Consider the following 15,779-nt stretch of genomic DNA (forward strand, 5'->3'; position numbering starts at 1 on the left):
ACAAATCATAAAGATTTATCATAAATATTATAAAAATATTTATGAAATATTTATAAATATTTACAAAATATTACTTATACAAATCTTTATCTTTTATTTACCATAAATATTATATAAAATATTTAATCTATATTTTAATATGTTGAATAAAGATTTTTTTCTTCGTATATATAAAATATGTGTAAAATATTTATATAATATTTTGAAAAAATAAATATTAATAAATATTAATAAATATTTATCATAAATATTATGTGCTGCCTGGGATGATTCTAAAATATTAATAGTATTAATTATATAAAATATTATATTAATTTTAATAATGTTGTTTATTAACCAATCTTTAAATAATGATTAATAGTTATAGGTAGCAAGGTGTCGTCCACTAGATCTCAATAATTTGTCATTTGAGGTCAAATCGTCAATTATTACAAGGAATTATAGTTAACGTCAGTAATTAGTCACTAATAAAGTCTTATTAATACGTCGTAAAATGATCAATTAACTGACGTTATTAATTAGTCATAAATATGACGTCGGAAATACGTTGTAGGATGGATAAATGACTGACGTAATTAATAGGTCAAAAAATGACGTTACTATTACGTCTTAATTTGGTAACATGACGTCTGCGACCTTAAATGACGAATTATTGACGTCGTATTAACGTCACCTTGCTACCTGGGTATAGTCAAAATTGGAATTGTTATATTATTGCCATAAATATATAATTATAATGAATAATACATATATATTTTATGTTAAAAGTAAATTAATTGCCCTGTGCGTTTGGAACTCTATACACTGTTGTTCTTGTTAGGTTGATACATTTTTAATTATTATATGTCTCATGCTACATAAAATATGTTACGAATTTTATTATCTCAACAATATTTTATGAAAACAATACTAGTTGTAATCAACAATAAATCCTGTGGTTTATTACATTTGAAGTTTTATTATGCGTATTAATTATACGATTTTCTCATAATTCTTTAATATTATAATTTCTATCAATTTATTTCTATCGACTTTTTTTATTTTTTAACACAAAGTATAACATGTTAACATAAGCGTTTAATTAACACTCAGCATTTCTTGTATCATGTTTAATTTTAAAGAATTGGATTGTTATCATTAAAATTTGAAACTTAATAAAATATACATTATTTTAAAGTTACGATAAAAGCTTGCTGAGGAGCCCCTGCTTCTCTTTTAACCTTTTCCAGTTGCGACTGTAACACATAGCTCTTCCTGCCTTATACCTTTACACTTGTTAGTTAATTAATGAGCGATGGAAACAACACATATTATTGCTAATGTAACAAAAATTAAATAACGAATTAAGGGCTGGTTGCACAGATATTATTTTAATTTTAAGTGAGGCTTAAGTATGTGTTTGTCTTAATTTATTTGAAAAGAAAAATAAAGATAGGCATGTTTAAGGGGACATATATTTTTCATAAATTGCATTTTTTATGAATTGTTTTCAGAGCCAACAGATAACCTATAAAAATGGGACTTTTTGCACAGTAAAATGTATCTTATGTTGTTCTCATACAAATTTTATTACAATGATTTTGTTGCAAAATCGCCTCTCTTTACCGTTATGTAGACAGCCGTGCATGATTCCGTGGTTATAATGATTTATCCTTCTCTTCAACTAAAATATAAAAACTAAACAGCATCTTAAAGAAGACTTGTCATTGCCGTATCCGATTTTTAAAATTAGAATTTTAAACAAAATGACGGTCCTTTAAAATTAGAGTGCTGATTTTTGGTAAAAAGATTTATTTTTATTTGTTAAAAAAAAATTAAAAAAATTTACATTTAAAAAATGGATACAATAACTACAAAAAATGTACTATTGGTCAAGATGCCGTTTGGTTTTTGTATTTCATTTAAACAAGGAAGGAGAAATCATTGTAATCGCGGAATCATGCACAACTGTCTACATGACGGTAAAGGGAGGAGGGGGATTTTTCAACAAAATTATTGTAGTAACATTTGTATGAAAACTACAAAAGATGTACTTCATTGTGCAAAAAATTCCATTTTTGCAGTTTGTCTCTTGGCTCTAAAAAAATTCATGAATAATAAAATTCATGAAAGGTATGTGCTTCCTTAAATTTAAATAATTGTATAAGTAATGCTATAAGAAAAGTCATGTAATATTTTTAATATTATAAGAAATAATACGTAGAAACTTACTACTATTGCGTAACCATATAAAATATGTCTGTAATTCAATTTTAGTGGAAATTAGAGTAAATGCTTTCCATTGGAAATTCTTCCATTTAAAGAATCTTTATAAACACACATGTCGAAAAATTTATCAATTTTACCGCACTAATTAGATATTTTTTTCTCTATCAAAGTATTTAGTATGATAAAAATGAAACAAACGTTTAAAAAACAACAGTTATTCACGTAACTTTTTAAACAAATTCCGATGAAGTAATCAATAAATGTGTAATACACAAAGCACTATGTATGAAAATGTCGTTTACACGTTTTCAAATAATTTAACTGGAATTGATCACAGGGCCAAAAAGAAAATAAAGATGTCATTAGTGGAATTGTTCAACAGATAAAATTTGTATAAAATGTAAATTATACACACATAATTAATATTCATATTAAATTGACTTAAAAAAAACTACGCCGCTTCTATGGAAAAAATTTCGAAGAAAACGTAAATAACATTTTCGTTGTGGCTTTGTGCGAAAAATAAATAAAAGGATTCATTGTAACTTGTTCTAGCCTGTAGCTAAACTAATAAAGTTAACAAAAAATAACTATTAAAAATAAGACTAGAGTGTAAAAAACTACAATTGATATAAAAAGTACCTTGAAAAAATCAATTTTGCAACAAATTTTTATAAACAAATTATTGTAAATTGACTGTACAAACTAATTATGCTAATCGGAAAAAATAACGAAAGAAATATTATAATATGTGTATAACATTTTTTGTGTCGTTCTTTGATGATTATGCTAAAAATAAATGTGTTTATAACAATTTGTTACAAAATTTTTAAAGCTTAAAAAATCCACACAATAACAAAATTATTACCAAATTATTTAATTTATTTTAATTAATTTTAAAAAATGACATATTAATGATGTATATAAAAAATATTAAATATAATAATTTGTTAATATTCTAAATTTTCTAAGTAAAGAAGGTGTCGGCCTCAAAAACATAATATATATATTTGCATTACGCGAGCGAGCAAGACAGTAAGGGGGGCGAGCGAGATGAGAATAACAACGTGCAAGGAAGCTCAATCCGATTCTTGGGCTTCAGCATGCTGTTATTCTCATCTCGCTCACTTCTATTACTATCTCATTCGTTCTTAATGATCTCTCGCTCGCTCCTTTTACTGTTTCGCTCGTTCTTATTGAATGTCTCGTTCGCTCTTGTATTTTCTCGCTCGCACACATACGAAAAATCAATAACTCTGTTACCGTCATTTCGTCCACATAGCACGGAACACAACCAGGTAGCACGGACGCACACCAAACGAACGATTTTATTGACAGGGTCGAAAAGTGGATGTGGTACGTAGTTCTACATCCACGTTTGGCGCTGATGCTACATCCACATTTCGGTCGCACGAAAAAGGCCGCGGTGGCCGCTCTCAGGCTTCTCTCTGGGTATAGCCAAATCATCACGAGCAAGTTGCGAGTTCCGTGAGTTTGTAGCAGGTAACCTAAAAAGTACGACATAAATAATTTGATTATTACAATTAAAAATAATCTGTTTTTAATGTATGGTAAGATTATTAACTTCATTAAAATAGTAATTATATAACACAATCATGTATTTTTAAAGTATTGTCTAAAGTAATATTAAAGAGATTATTTTATTTACAAATATTTTATTTATTAATTTGTCTATCAAGTTTCTATTATAACGTATATCTAACGCATATCTAACGTATATCTGTTTACAGTATATCTTAATTTACTATGCACTTGTATTACAAATTAAAAAAATTTATTGTAAACATTATTATTAGTTTCACATTAGTGAAATATTCATGCATAATATTTATACATAAAGATATATGATTTTTTAAAATAATGATAACACCATGCAACTTATCATTAACAGTTGTTACAAGAAAGAAAAATATTTATACTTAAATTTTTATTTTACTTGTAATCTAAAAAATATTATTAATAATGATTTATTTAGTAATTTTACATAATTTATCTCATTTGTTTCAAAGTGTTAACACCATCTGTTTAATAAAAGATGACTTTTCTAATACATATGTTAGTTAATAATAAATAATAACATTTATTGAGAATCAATGTTTAATTAAAATATTATATTAGGTTTTGAAATAATACCGTTATGATAGAAACTTGATAGACAAAATAAATATTTGTAAATAAAATAATCTCTGATATTACTTTAGACAATACTTTAAAAATACATGATTGTGTTACATATAATTACTATTTTAAAGTTAATAATCTTATCATACATTAAAAACAGATTATTTTTAATTGTAATAATTAAATTATTTATGTCGTACTTTTTAGGTTACCTGCTACAAACTCACGGAACTCGCAACTTGCTCGTGATGATTTGGCTATACCGGATAGCATTGAGTTGTCACGAATCATGATGATAGTAGATGGTTGTGCTTATCATATATTTCGGTCCTAGAGAAAATTACTCGGATACCCATTATCGTAAACACCCAGTGTCTCCCCGAACGCACCCTAGAATAAAAACGACGTAGCAATAACATACAAGCCGGCCATCAAAGAAAGGCGACCAAAAACTAATCCCGAATGCCCCAACGCTCATCGTAAGCACGCAATGAATTGGCTCAATGTCTGCTGTAGGCTGTAAACAGTAAAGCAATACGAAGTGGAGACATTTTCTACGACTACTGCTACGGCCTACGACTCTCCATTGTAGATGGCCCTTAAAAAAAGATAGAATGATGCTTATTGTGTCGACTTGTGTTACTAAATGGAAAGCACCCAATGGACGTCGTAAGTCGTATCGTAAGAAATTTAACCAATCATGTTCGCTTTTCTTCTCTCTTCTTCTCTAAGGCCGGTATTCATAGTTGAATCTTATTTAAAGATCGTCTCAAGCAATGTCTTAAGATGCTAATACGACTCTGTGATTGGCTGATGGCATCTTAAGACAGTACTTAAGATGATCTTAAATATGAGATCCGACTATGAATACCGGCCTAAGATCAACTATGGCCGATATTCATAGTCAAATCTTATTTCAAGATCGTCTCATGCAATGTCTTAAGATGCTAATACGGCTCTGTGATTGGTTGATGGCATCTTAATTAAGACAGTACTTAAGATGATCTTAAATATAAGATCCGACTATGAATACCGGCCTATGATTGGCTAGATTTCTTACGACACGACTTACAACATCCATTATAGACCAGGCCTAAAGGGCCATCTACAATGGAGTGTTTTAGCCGTAACAGCACTAAAACTACGGCAATGCTGTCTAGAATAAAAACGACGTAGCAATAACATACAAGCCGGCCATCAAAGAAAGGCGCCCAAAAACTAATTCCGAATGCCCCAACGCTTATCGTAAGCACGCAATGAATTGGCTCAATGTCTGCTGTAGGCTTTAAACAGTAAAGCAATACGAAGTGGAGACATTTTCTACGACTACTGCTACGGCCTACGACTCTCCATTGTAGATGGCCCTTAAATAAAAAGCACCCAATGTCAAGGCCCTCGCACACACTTTTACATAACGCATAACGTATGTATGTACATAAGCAAATTGATTGGTCCATAAGTAAAGTGCATAAGAAATTCAACCAACCTGTGCGGAGGCCATTATGCATTTATGTTATGCGTTATGCAAAAGTCTGTGCGGGAGCCCTTACATATATAAGTGCGAGGGCCCATAAAAAGAATGACTGCTAAGCATTTTTTATTAATACAATTTTTACATTTAATTTTTTAGTTTTAAATGAATATTTGCGTCAACACGTAATGGTATAAAATTTTATGTTTGATCACATTCTTTATGATTCTTTATCAGTGACTTGAACTTCGTCAGTAGACAGTTTTTTTTGCACGCTTGCACAAGAAAGTTTGTGTAAATTAGTGGAAATATTATAATTACGCACAAATATGACGGACAATGTCAAGGAAACAAAAAATGAAATGGAAGATAAGGAATTGAACGATTTATTGGATAGTAAGTGCATTTTATTCGGAAAAATAGGTTAAACTTTATGGAAATCTATGTGTCAGATCTGATTTCATAATCAATAATAAAAAAGACAAGGAAAATATTCGCAGTTACATAATAAATTGTTTCGTAATTTTAAAATTAATTTTCTGATTATTTAGACAATATAATATTTTAAATAATTTTTATTAAATTTTAAATATTTATAAACCTTTTTTCAACAAAATCTAATTAAAAAAAAAATGTTATCTATTTTTTAAACATATCAAGAAAGTTGATTGGCCTATACAGTCTGCAGCGGATCTTGGTGCTCAATATAATTTTTCTATTTCAGCTCATATTTTTAGTTTATATGAACTGAGTGCCAACAATTTTGTCAGTCTTGAAACTGATAGTTACAAAGTAAATATCGATACTCAAAGGCATCTTTAAATCTCCTCTTACCCAAAAAACTGTAAATAATTTATTACGAAAAATATCTCAGCTAGGATTTCTCACCTGGATTTTCCTTTATTCCATGAGGGTGTCTTAATTTGACCATTGAGGCATATGGGATTCTTTGCAATAATCAATATATCTTTAAAGAATGTCCTTTCAAGCAACATGTATGTACAATAATAGTAAATGAATTCTTTGATTAATAAATGTTTTAACCCTCTGTCTGTACACTGACCCCAAAAGGGAACAAGCAAAATTTTTTACTTGTGTAGGCACAAAACTGGTGATAGGCAAAGCTTGGCTTCCCTCCCTAAAAAACTTTGTAATAGTAGGTACTCATACCCAAAAGGACGCTTTGATCTGATACTTGTTAAAATGGCAGAATGTAAACTTTTCAAGTGTTCTCAAAAAGACCCAGTGTATAGACCATGTTAGTATTTCGTGACAGAAATATTTAATTTTTGTATTTTTAATTATTTTGTCATTTTCATCATATTTTTACTTGAGTTACAAGCATAATTTGCTTTTTTTAATTGATAAAGATAATTTAATCACAATGGCCTCTTGGACACGTCTAATCGCTGGCTCTTGCGTATATTCTATGTCATGCTTGATTATGCTGACATAAATTCGTCATTTTATACTATTTGCGACAAAAAATCTATTTTTAAATCAGCGTGACTTTATAAAGACTTTGCTTTCAATTTAGTAAAGCCACATTTGCAACGTTGTTTAGAAATAAAAACATTAAGAAGCTATTTGCGTCATACAATTTGAGAAATTTTAAATAATGACGATGACTCTACTCAGGCTTTTAATCCTAATACAAAAATGAACAAACGAAAAAGATATTCTGTATTTCGGTCCGCAGATAATAACAAAAAATGTGATTTTGTGTGGTGTATGTGGCGAGCCAATTTACGACGATCATTGCACAATTTTCTGTTTAGATTGTGCACAAAAACATAGTTAATATTATTACTTCAATTTTGATCATTTTACATTATATATAGCTAAGTTTTTTATGATAATATATTATAATTTTTTATAATAAAAAAAGATTTGTGAAAAATTATCATTTTATTATATTCTCATTACTTGAAAAATACCTATTTTCAATCATGCAAATAATTATACTTTTTGCAATTGACACACGTAGAATTTTTTTCTGAAAAGTCATATTTTAGTCTAAAAAACCTCAAAAGAATTTTTCTTAATAATAATTTGTTATTAAGTTATTAATTTTTTTACGAAATTCTATTTCTTGTTAATTTCGGGAAATTTAAATTGTTATTGTAAAAAAAATTTTTAATAAATGACCAAAATAACTATTGAAATTAAAAGTGTAGTCATTTAAAAGTAATTAAGATTTTTTTTCCGATTTTTTGCATGTATTTAACATTTAAGAAAAAAGGGACAAGACAAAAAAGAATCAGTGTACAGACCGTGTTAATGAAAATAAGTGTACAGACGGAGGATATTGATAAAGTTGATTGATCTGTACCGTCTGCAGTGGATCTTGATGCTGAATATAATTTAATATTAATTTAATATTTTTAGTTTATATAAACTGTTTTTTTGCCATAAATTATTTACAGTTTTTCAGAGGATTTAAAGATGCCTTAGAGCATTAATATTTAACTTTGTAACTGTGTTTCAAGACTGACGAAATTGTTAGCGTGCAGTTTATATGAACTGAAAATATTAAATTAATAGAAAAATTAGTAAAAACGTTAAGAGAAAATATCGCCAATAAGAGCCAGCATTAGGTGTAATTATGCAAAAAATTATTGAATAAACATCTAACATTGCAACATGAACACAGTTAAATAAAAGATACAAATGTGCAACGTGAACTCAATAAAATTGTACATCAAGTCTGCAAATGTTTTGACGCACATTTCGAGTTCTCTTCAGTGCTATCCAATTGCGAATATAATGAAGTCAAATATTGTTATTTGTTTGGGCCAGGATACAAAACTGTATGTAAAACTGTATGTTAATCTGGAGTTTATTTTTAACACCAATAAAATTAGAACGCTTATACATACATTGTGATTTAACTTTAATTCAATTCTCTATTTGACTGTTGTTTCCAGATTGAATTTGATCTTAAATACCTCATAGTTTTACATACAGTTTTGTATCTTGATTCAAACATATGATAAAATTTGACTTCATTATAATCCTGATTGGATAGCACTAAAGAGGTCTTAAAATGTTAGTCAAAACGTTTGTAGACTTGACGTACAATTTTATTGCATTTATGTTGCACATTTGTATCTTTTATTTAACTGCATTCATGTTCCAATGTTAGATGTTTATTCAATAAATTTTTGTATAATTATCTAGTGCTGGCTTTTATTGGCGATATTTTCTCTTAACGTTTTGGAAATTGTAAACTCTTTAACACTCTTGTTAATTAGAAAAATTATATTTAACATCAAGATTTATTGTAAATTGTATAGGCCAATCAACTTTATTAATATGTTTAAAACATTGGTTGAAAAATTTATTTTCTATTATTTTTCTCTCACATAAAAACATATAATAATTAGATACTCTTGTGAATTATTAATGTCTTAAAACTTAGTAATGCATTATGCTATTTTAAAAATTAAATGATAGCTTTAATTCTTTAAAAAAAAGATAACATTACAAAATTATGTTATCTAACTCGATCTGAGCAATTTCAAAAAAAGAAACTTTTTAAATTGTACCAATTAAAAGAATATTTATATGCATACATACACTGGCGCAAAAAAAAACGAAACAAAATTTTTGACCGATTCTTAGGCAATCTTCGAAGTGATGCAACTTTGCGAAAAATCATCCAAATTACATGTACTTTTTTTTAAATTAAAGAGCAAAGACTCTACTTTGAGAATCCCTACGTGAAAGTTTGATTTTTTAAGTGTAAATCTTTTGTATCGCATGAAAACCAAACATGTTTTTTAAATTGAAAAAAGTAAAAGTTTGTTATCATTTTGCACAAGTTTCTCGTTAAAATCTGGCTAATATTAATCCAGATTCTTAAAGTTTATTCTTTTCTAAGCAATTAAAAAAAAAAACATGTCGATACGATGTTTTTTGTTGATTGCACACGAATTTGAAATTTGCACTGCATTTTAGAGTATTTTAGCGAATAAATACGGTATTTTTTGAATATCGTGAATTTTGAGTATCAATATGATATTGCACATTTTATTCGTGTTTAACTCAATCATACCGCCGTTATCAAAGTGACCCGATGTGCACCACGTAGAGAATGACGATCGGATTTTGTACATCATGTCCTGAAAAGACTGATTTTTAAAAATAAAATTTGAACTTTTATGTTTTATGTATGAGTATGTGTATATGTATGTTTACGTGTATGTGTGGGTTTATGAGTATAGATGAATGTGATCTTCTGTTAAATTCAGTGAAATTGGTGCGTCAGCTATCCGTAATATTCAAATCTGTAAGTACAAATTTCCACCGATGAATTTCAGAGCCACATAATGTACAAAATCTAATCGTCATTCTCCATGTGGTGCACATCGGGTCACTTTGATGACGGCGGTATGATTGAGTTAAACACGAATAAAATCAATGTGCAATATCATATTGATACTCAAAATTTATGATATTAAAAAAATACCGTTTTTTGCCATTTATTCGCTAAAATACCCTAAAATGCAGTGCAAATTTCAAACTCATGTGCAATCAACAAAAAATATTGTATCGACATGTATTTTTTTAAATTGCTTCGAAAAGAATAAACTTAAGAATCTGGATTAATACTAGCCAGATTTTAACGAGAAATTTGTGAAAAATGATAACAAACTTTTACTTTCTTTAATTAAAAAAAACATGTTTGGTTTTTATGCGATACAAAAGATTTGCACTTGACAAATCAAACTTTCGCTTAGGGATTCTCAAAGTAGAGTCTTTGCCCTTCAATTAAAAAAAGTACATGTAATTTGGATGATTTTTCGCAAAGTTGCATCACTGTGAAGATTGCCTAAAAATCGGTCAAAATTTTTGTCTTTTTTTTGCGCCAGTGTATATACGCGCGCGCGTGCGCGCGTGCGTGCGTGTGTGTGTGTACATATGTATATATGTATACACACACACACACACACACACATTTTGTTGTATTTTTACTCTTACAATACATACTATGGATCCACAGTACCCCAACAATACCTGTTGCACTATACATCATCTACAAAAATAGTTTAACATATACAGCCTTTTTTGTAAATAAAAATACATTTCAAACACATGATCACAATATGTATAAATCGATAGAAAAAAGTGTATTGTAAGGATTAAAAATAATTGTTGTGCAATTACTTTTAATTAATTATATATTGAGCTTTAAATTTTGTTACTTTTTTCTCAGGTGCTCTGCAAGATTTTGACAAAGTATCTATATCAAACGTTGAAAAAGTTGATGACACAGATACAGTAAACTTACCAAAACAAACAGATAAGTATGAGACATGCGAAGACAAATGGACAGAAGATTTTCTCAAACAGACAGCGGATCAGTTTGAAAGGAATTTGCAAAATTTATTACAAAATGGTAAGATCGGATAAAAGATATGTTATAAAAACCACATAATGTGTGCATACATAGAAAGAAAGAATATATTTAACTCTGAAAATGTCTTCATTTTTGAAATATTAAATATTGAAACAAGATAATAGGACGTTAAATGGATATAACTTGCTTACATAAAAAAATTTTAACTTAAAACATGATTATCAAACAATTATATATGCCATCATGAAGTTGGCACCATAACTTTCTGCATTGCAAGTTTTTATGACAGTTCTACTTGCACTCCAAATAATTCTAGAGTTCCTGAAGTTTCAGAAATAGTTCTGTTGATTTAGTTTTAAAAAATAAAATTTAAAAATATGTGGTGTTAACTTTCCATGGGAGCTCATTAATAAAAATCGAAAATTTTAACAACAGTTCCACTTGCACCCCAAATATTCTAGAATTCCAGATAAGTTTTAGAAATAGTTCTATTCATTTAGTTAAACAAAATGAAATGTGAAAATATGAGGTGTTAACTTCCTCTGGCACCTCCCTAGTAAAAAACACAAGTTTTATCAGCAGTTCTATTTGTACTCGCAAATCTTATAATGGAAGCTTCTAGTATAGGCATAGCCTGTAATAATTCTGTTCAAGGCCGTTAAAGCACTTCTTTTGAATTTGCATTTTTTCTTCTTAAGAAAATAAATATTAATTTTAGAGAGATAGTTCATAAATTGATTACCTGTATTAATGTTAATTTTGGATAAGAATTCATTATCAATTAAAGAATATTGGAGTTTGAGAAAAGTAAGAGCTTGTTTATAATCTATTTTGTTGGATGGAAGAACAGTAAGACGAGAAGCTTCTTTGGCAGCGTCATCTGCCCTCTCATAACCCCGGATTCCTTTGTGGGCAGGACACCAAGTAAATCTTATTTTTTTATTCAATTCATCAGCCCTAAGGAGCTTAGCCCCGATGTCTCTGATCAAATTACAAAGAGGAAAAGGGTGGAAATTCCCAGACTCTAAAGTGTTCAAACAACTCAATGAATCAGTACAAATATTAGCATTATTAAAATTACTGTTAAGGATAAAATCAACAACCTTTAAAATAGCAATTGCTTCCGATGAAAAGGAACTAGTGAGATTATTTAGTTTAAAATGGATAGTCAACCCAAGACTTGGGATCTATATTGCATAACCAATCATAGAACCCTCCTCGCTAGAGTGAGAACCATCAGTATGCAATCTTAATTCATCCAAGGACAAAGAATTCATACAGGTGAGATTCAAAAAAGCACGATTCGGATTACCAGAAGCCAAGGCAGAAACACCAGATGATGTATCAATATTAACAGTAATTTGATTCAGATTAAGGGCCTACATACACCCAGAAATTTTGAAAAAATGGATTTTTCGTTTTTTGCATATTCGTAAAGTATAAGGTCTTGAGAATATCCCTTGCAAGTTTCAAAGTGATTCCTTAAAAATTGTCGGAGATATAGCGAGAAAGGTCCAAGCGCGTTTGACAATGCTGCGGCGCGATAAGCGCTTTCTGATCCTTTGCAGCAGATAGCTTACGCGAGAATATTACGCCGGCAAGCTAGAATCGAAGCCTTTCATGCCATTACATCTGGGGAGGGTTCACTGTATGGCCCTGGAGTGGATGACTCTATGTAAGTTGGAAAAAAAATTATCTACGTTTTAATCGAATATCAAACTTTAAACGCGTTTTTCTCGAAATCATGTTTTCAAAACGCGTGCCAAAAATATCTCGAAAATGGCTGGACCGATTTACTTGAAATTTGGAGGGCTTAATCTACACAAAAAAAGGCAGTCTTTATCGTAGCGGTTTTTTTAGAGCCCTTACTTTTTTTTTAAAGTTAAAAAAACGACCGATTTTTATCCTAAAAAATCGCTTTTTTTCTTTAAACGGCTGCCATTTTGCCAAAAATCGATATTTTAAAAATCGGCTACAATAAAGACTAGATAATATCATTCAGTTTAAGAAAATTCTAGGCTGGTCTGTTTCAGATAAGTTCTGTACGAACTGCAATTGGCACCGCAAAGCACCTTTTTTCAACAAGGTCTTGCGACGAGGACAATATCTCCGCCATTTTTAAATATTTTCAGTTCAAATTTATTCTGAAACATGTTCTAAGAATGTATTTTAAAATAAAGAAAACTAGGATTAATTACATACATTACGTTTCGAAAAAAAAATCGAGAAAAAGGCCTATTTTTTACGTCTCTGGGTGTATGTAGCCCCTTAAGGGAATAGGAATATGCTGGATGAAAATTCCAGATAAAAAGATGATTGCGTAACGGATAAACAACTTTCAAAAATGAAAGGGATATTCCTGGGGGCAATTCTATAAGAGTGAACAAAATTAACTAAATTTTTCAGTTTATTACAGAAAGTTTGTTTGTTTAATTGAATTGATTTACACAAGAACTTATCACATAATTGAGTTATTCTTCTTTTCAACGATATCTGATTGCTAAACTTCTATACGACTCTATTGGGAGTAAAACGGGAAAGACCCAAAACTCTTTCAATTTTAGAAAATCTTGAACTGGCAACATTGAAAAATCAAAAGGAACCCCACTCAAGTTGGGCCCTAATTGTCGCGTTTACGAAATTAATAGATTCATTTGATCCTATACCCCATGACAAACCCGCTATCCACTTCAAAATGTTCAAGAATTTATTTATTTTAATTTTTAGGTCTTTAAGATGAACATGCCATTGAAGGCCTGAGTCCATAGTTAAGCCCAGATATTTAATTTGGTGATTAACAGTAAAAGAGCAATTGTCAAAGTATACTGTATCAGGAAGAATTAAAGATCTTTTTTTATTAAAGTTTTTATTTAAAAAAATAATAAATTGCGTTTTATTAATTGAAATTTTCATATTTAAGGAATTGAGCCAAACCGAAATGTTAGAGAAAGCAGACTCAAGATTATTAATAATAATATTATGCAAAAATAATAAGATAAATAGGTCAATATATTGAGTCAATACCAATTTTCCTAATACTATATAATCTATTAAATCAAAAATATATCATTATAAACGCTATTAAAAACAACTGTGTTAAAATTGTTAAACAAATTAACGTTTTGACTACACATAGCTCTCTTCAGTCGTGCTAAATTATCAATATTTATGAAATTAAACCTGAGTAAAATAAAGCAAACGAAAATATAATTAACCATTTAGAAAATTATACCGATTGAATATTCATAAAAAAAAACGCATATCGTCTATAATGTGTCATAATAATTAAAGCGTGAACGAATAAATAATACAATCAAAAACAGTCAAAAAATACGGCCAAAAATCTTGTCGAGAAATCTAAAAAATCAAAACCGATGGAAAATGTGTAATTTATGAACAATATAAATTGACATGCGTATTGTAAAAAAATTATAAACTACATATGTTGATTTCAGACAATACTAACAGCGCTAAAACGACTCTAACGTTTGGTCAGGGCCAGAATAATATTATGGTCTCTGTCGGTCGAAAAAATAACAATGTCGTCTGCAAATTGTAACGACAAACAATGTTGTGGAATATGAAAAAGATAATCCTTAATATACACATTGAACAAGATTGGACTTAAAACCGAACTTTGGGGGAGACCCCGACTCAAAGAACGACTATAGATAAAATTACCGGATTCATAAAAATTCACTAACCTAGGGCTTAACATATTAATAAGAAATTTCTTATAACCAACTGGAATTTTAAAATTATTAATACTATCAAACAAAAGCTGACGTTAGGTATGACGTTAGGAATGACGTTATTATAAGCCCCTTTAATATCTAGGAATAAAGCCCCTGCTCTTTCTTTATAAAGGACTTTTATATATCTATCTTAAGGAGAGAAAGACAGTCCTCGCAAGATCTTCTTCTAAAGCCGAACTGTGGTGATGGTAAAATTAATTCTAGTTCAATGTATCTTTCTAGCTTTTTAATGATTAATTTTTCAAATATTTTTAATGTAGATGTGGCAAGCAAAATTGGTCTAAAACCCTTTTTGTTCGGTTTAGGTAACAGCGAGACATCAAATAATTTCTAAATTAAAGGAAAGGACCTATCATTAATTATAAGATTAAATGAGTCCAATAGATATTGTAAAGATGAAACTGGAAATAATTTAAGTAGAAAATTGTCTATTAAGTCAGGGTCTGTCCCAGTATTCGACCTAGAGGCTTTAATAGTATCTGAAAGCTCATATAGTTGGAAAGGAGCGTCGAACATAGGTAGATGATCCAAATGCAAAATTTCAGGAAAAGAAGAGTGACACTATGAAGGAGCCAATTTATTAATAGTTTGCTCAATGCAGTCACTATTGAAGAGAGACGATTGTTGAGATTAAAAAATACACTCTTCTTAAACTTACTAATCAGTTCCCAGAAAGAATGCGAATTGAAATTATGACCAATTTCATCCATGAAAGATTTAAAGTTTTGAGATTTTCTTTTGGCAAATATCTTACGAGCGAATGCAGAAGCTACCCGATATTCGAGAAGATTAGTACGACAAGGATTTAATTTGAACTTATTGAAAGTCTTAAGTTTGTCAG

The 15,779-nt window shown here is 29.4% G+C and overlaps 1 protein-coding gene and 1 long non-coding RNA gene across 9 annotated transcripts in view; both read left to right on the forward strand.

The window, feature by feature from the left end:
* The first annotated feature begins 5,852 nt into the window (after positions 1-5,852).
* Positions 5,853-15,779, forward strand: part of LOC105832523 (peroxisomal biogenesis factor 19) — a 77,265-nt gene continuing 67,338 nt past the window's right edge. For 2 of the 8 annotated variants that reach the window (XM_036292109.1, XM_036292108.1), the window contains exons 1-2: positions 5,856-6,217; positions 11,040-11,222. In XM_036292109.1, coding sequence (XP_036148002.1) covers positions 6,151-6,217; positions 11,040-11,222 — 250 coding nt within the window. In that variant the 5' untranslated portion in view covers positions 5,856-6,150. Of the gene's footprint in view, positions 6,218-11,039; positions 11,223-15,779 lie in introns of all 8 variants that reach the window. The other 6 variants (XM_036292111.1, XM_036292110.1, XM_036292106.1 and 3 more) reach the window with 5 other exon arrangements.
* Positions 6,224-7,534, forward strand: LOC118647343. The gene is made up of 2 exons (XR_004964644.1): positions 6,224-6,613; positions 6,696-7,534. It is a non-coding gene; the product is annotated as an uncharacterized LOC118647343 (long non-coding RNA).

The sequence above is a fragment of the Monomorium pharaonis genome, chromosome 9 (genome assembly GCF_013373865.1).
Source record: "Monomorium pharaonis isolate MP-MQ-018 chromosome 9, ASM1337386v2, whole genome shotgun sequence".
In the NCBI taxonomy this organism is placed as follows: Eukaryota; Metazoa; Arthropoda; class Insecta; order Hymenoptera; family Formicidae; genus Monomorium; species Monomorium pharaonis.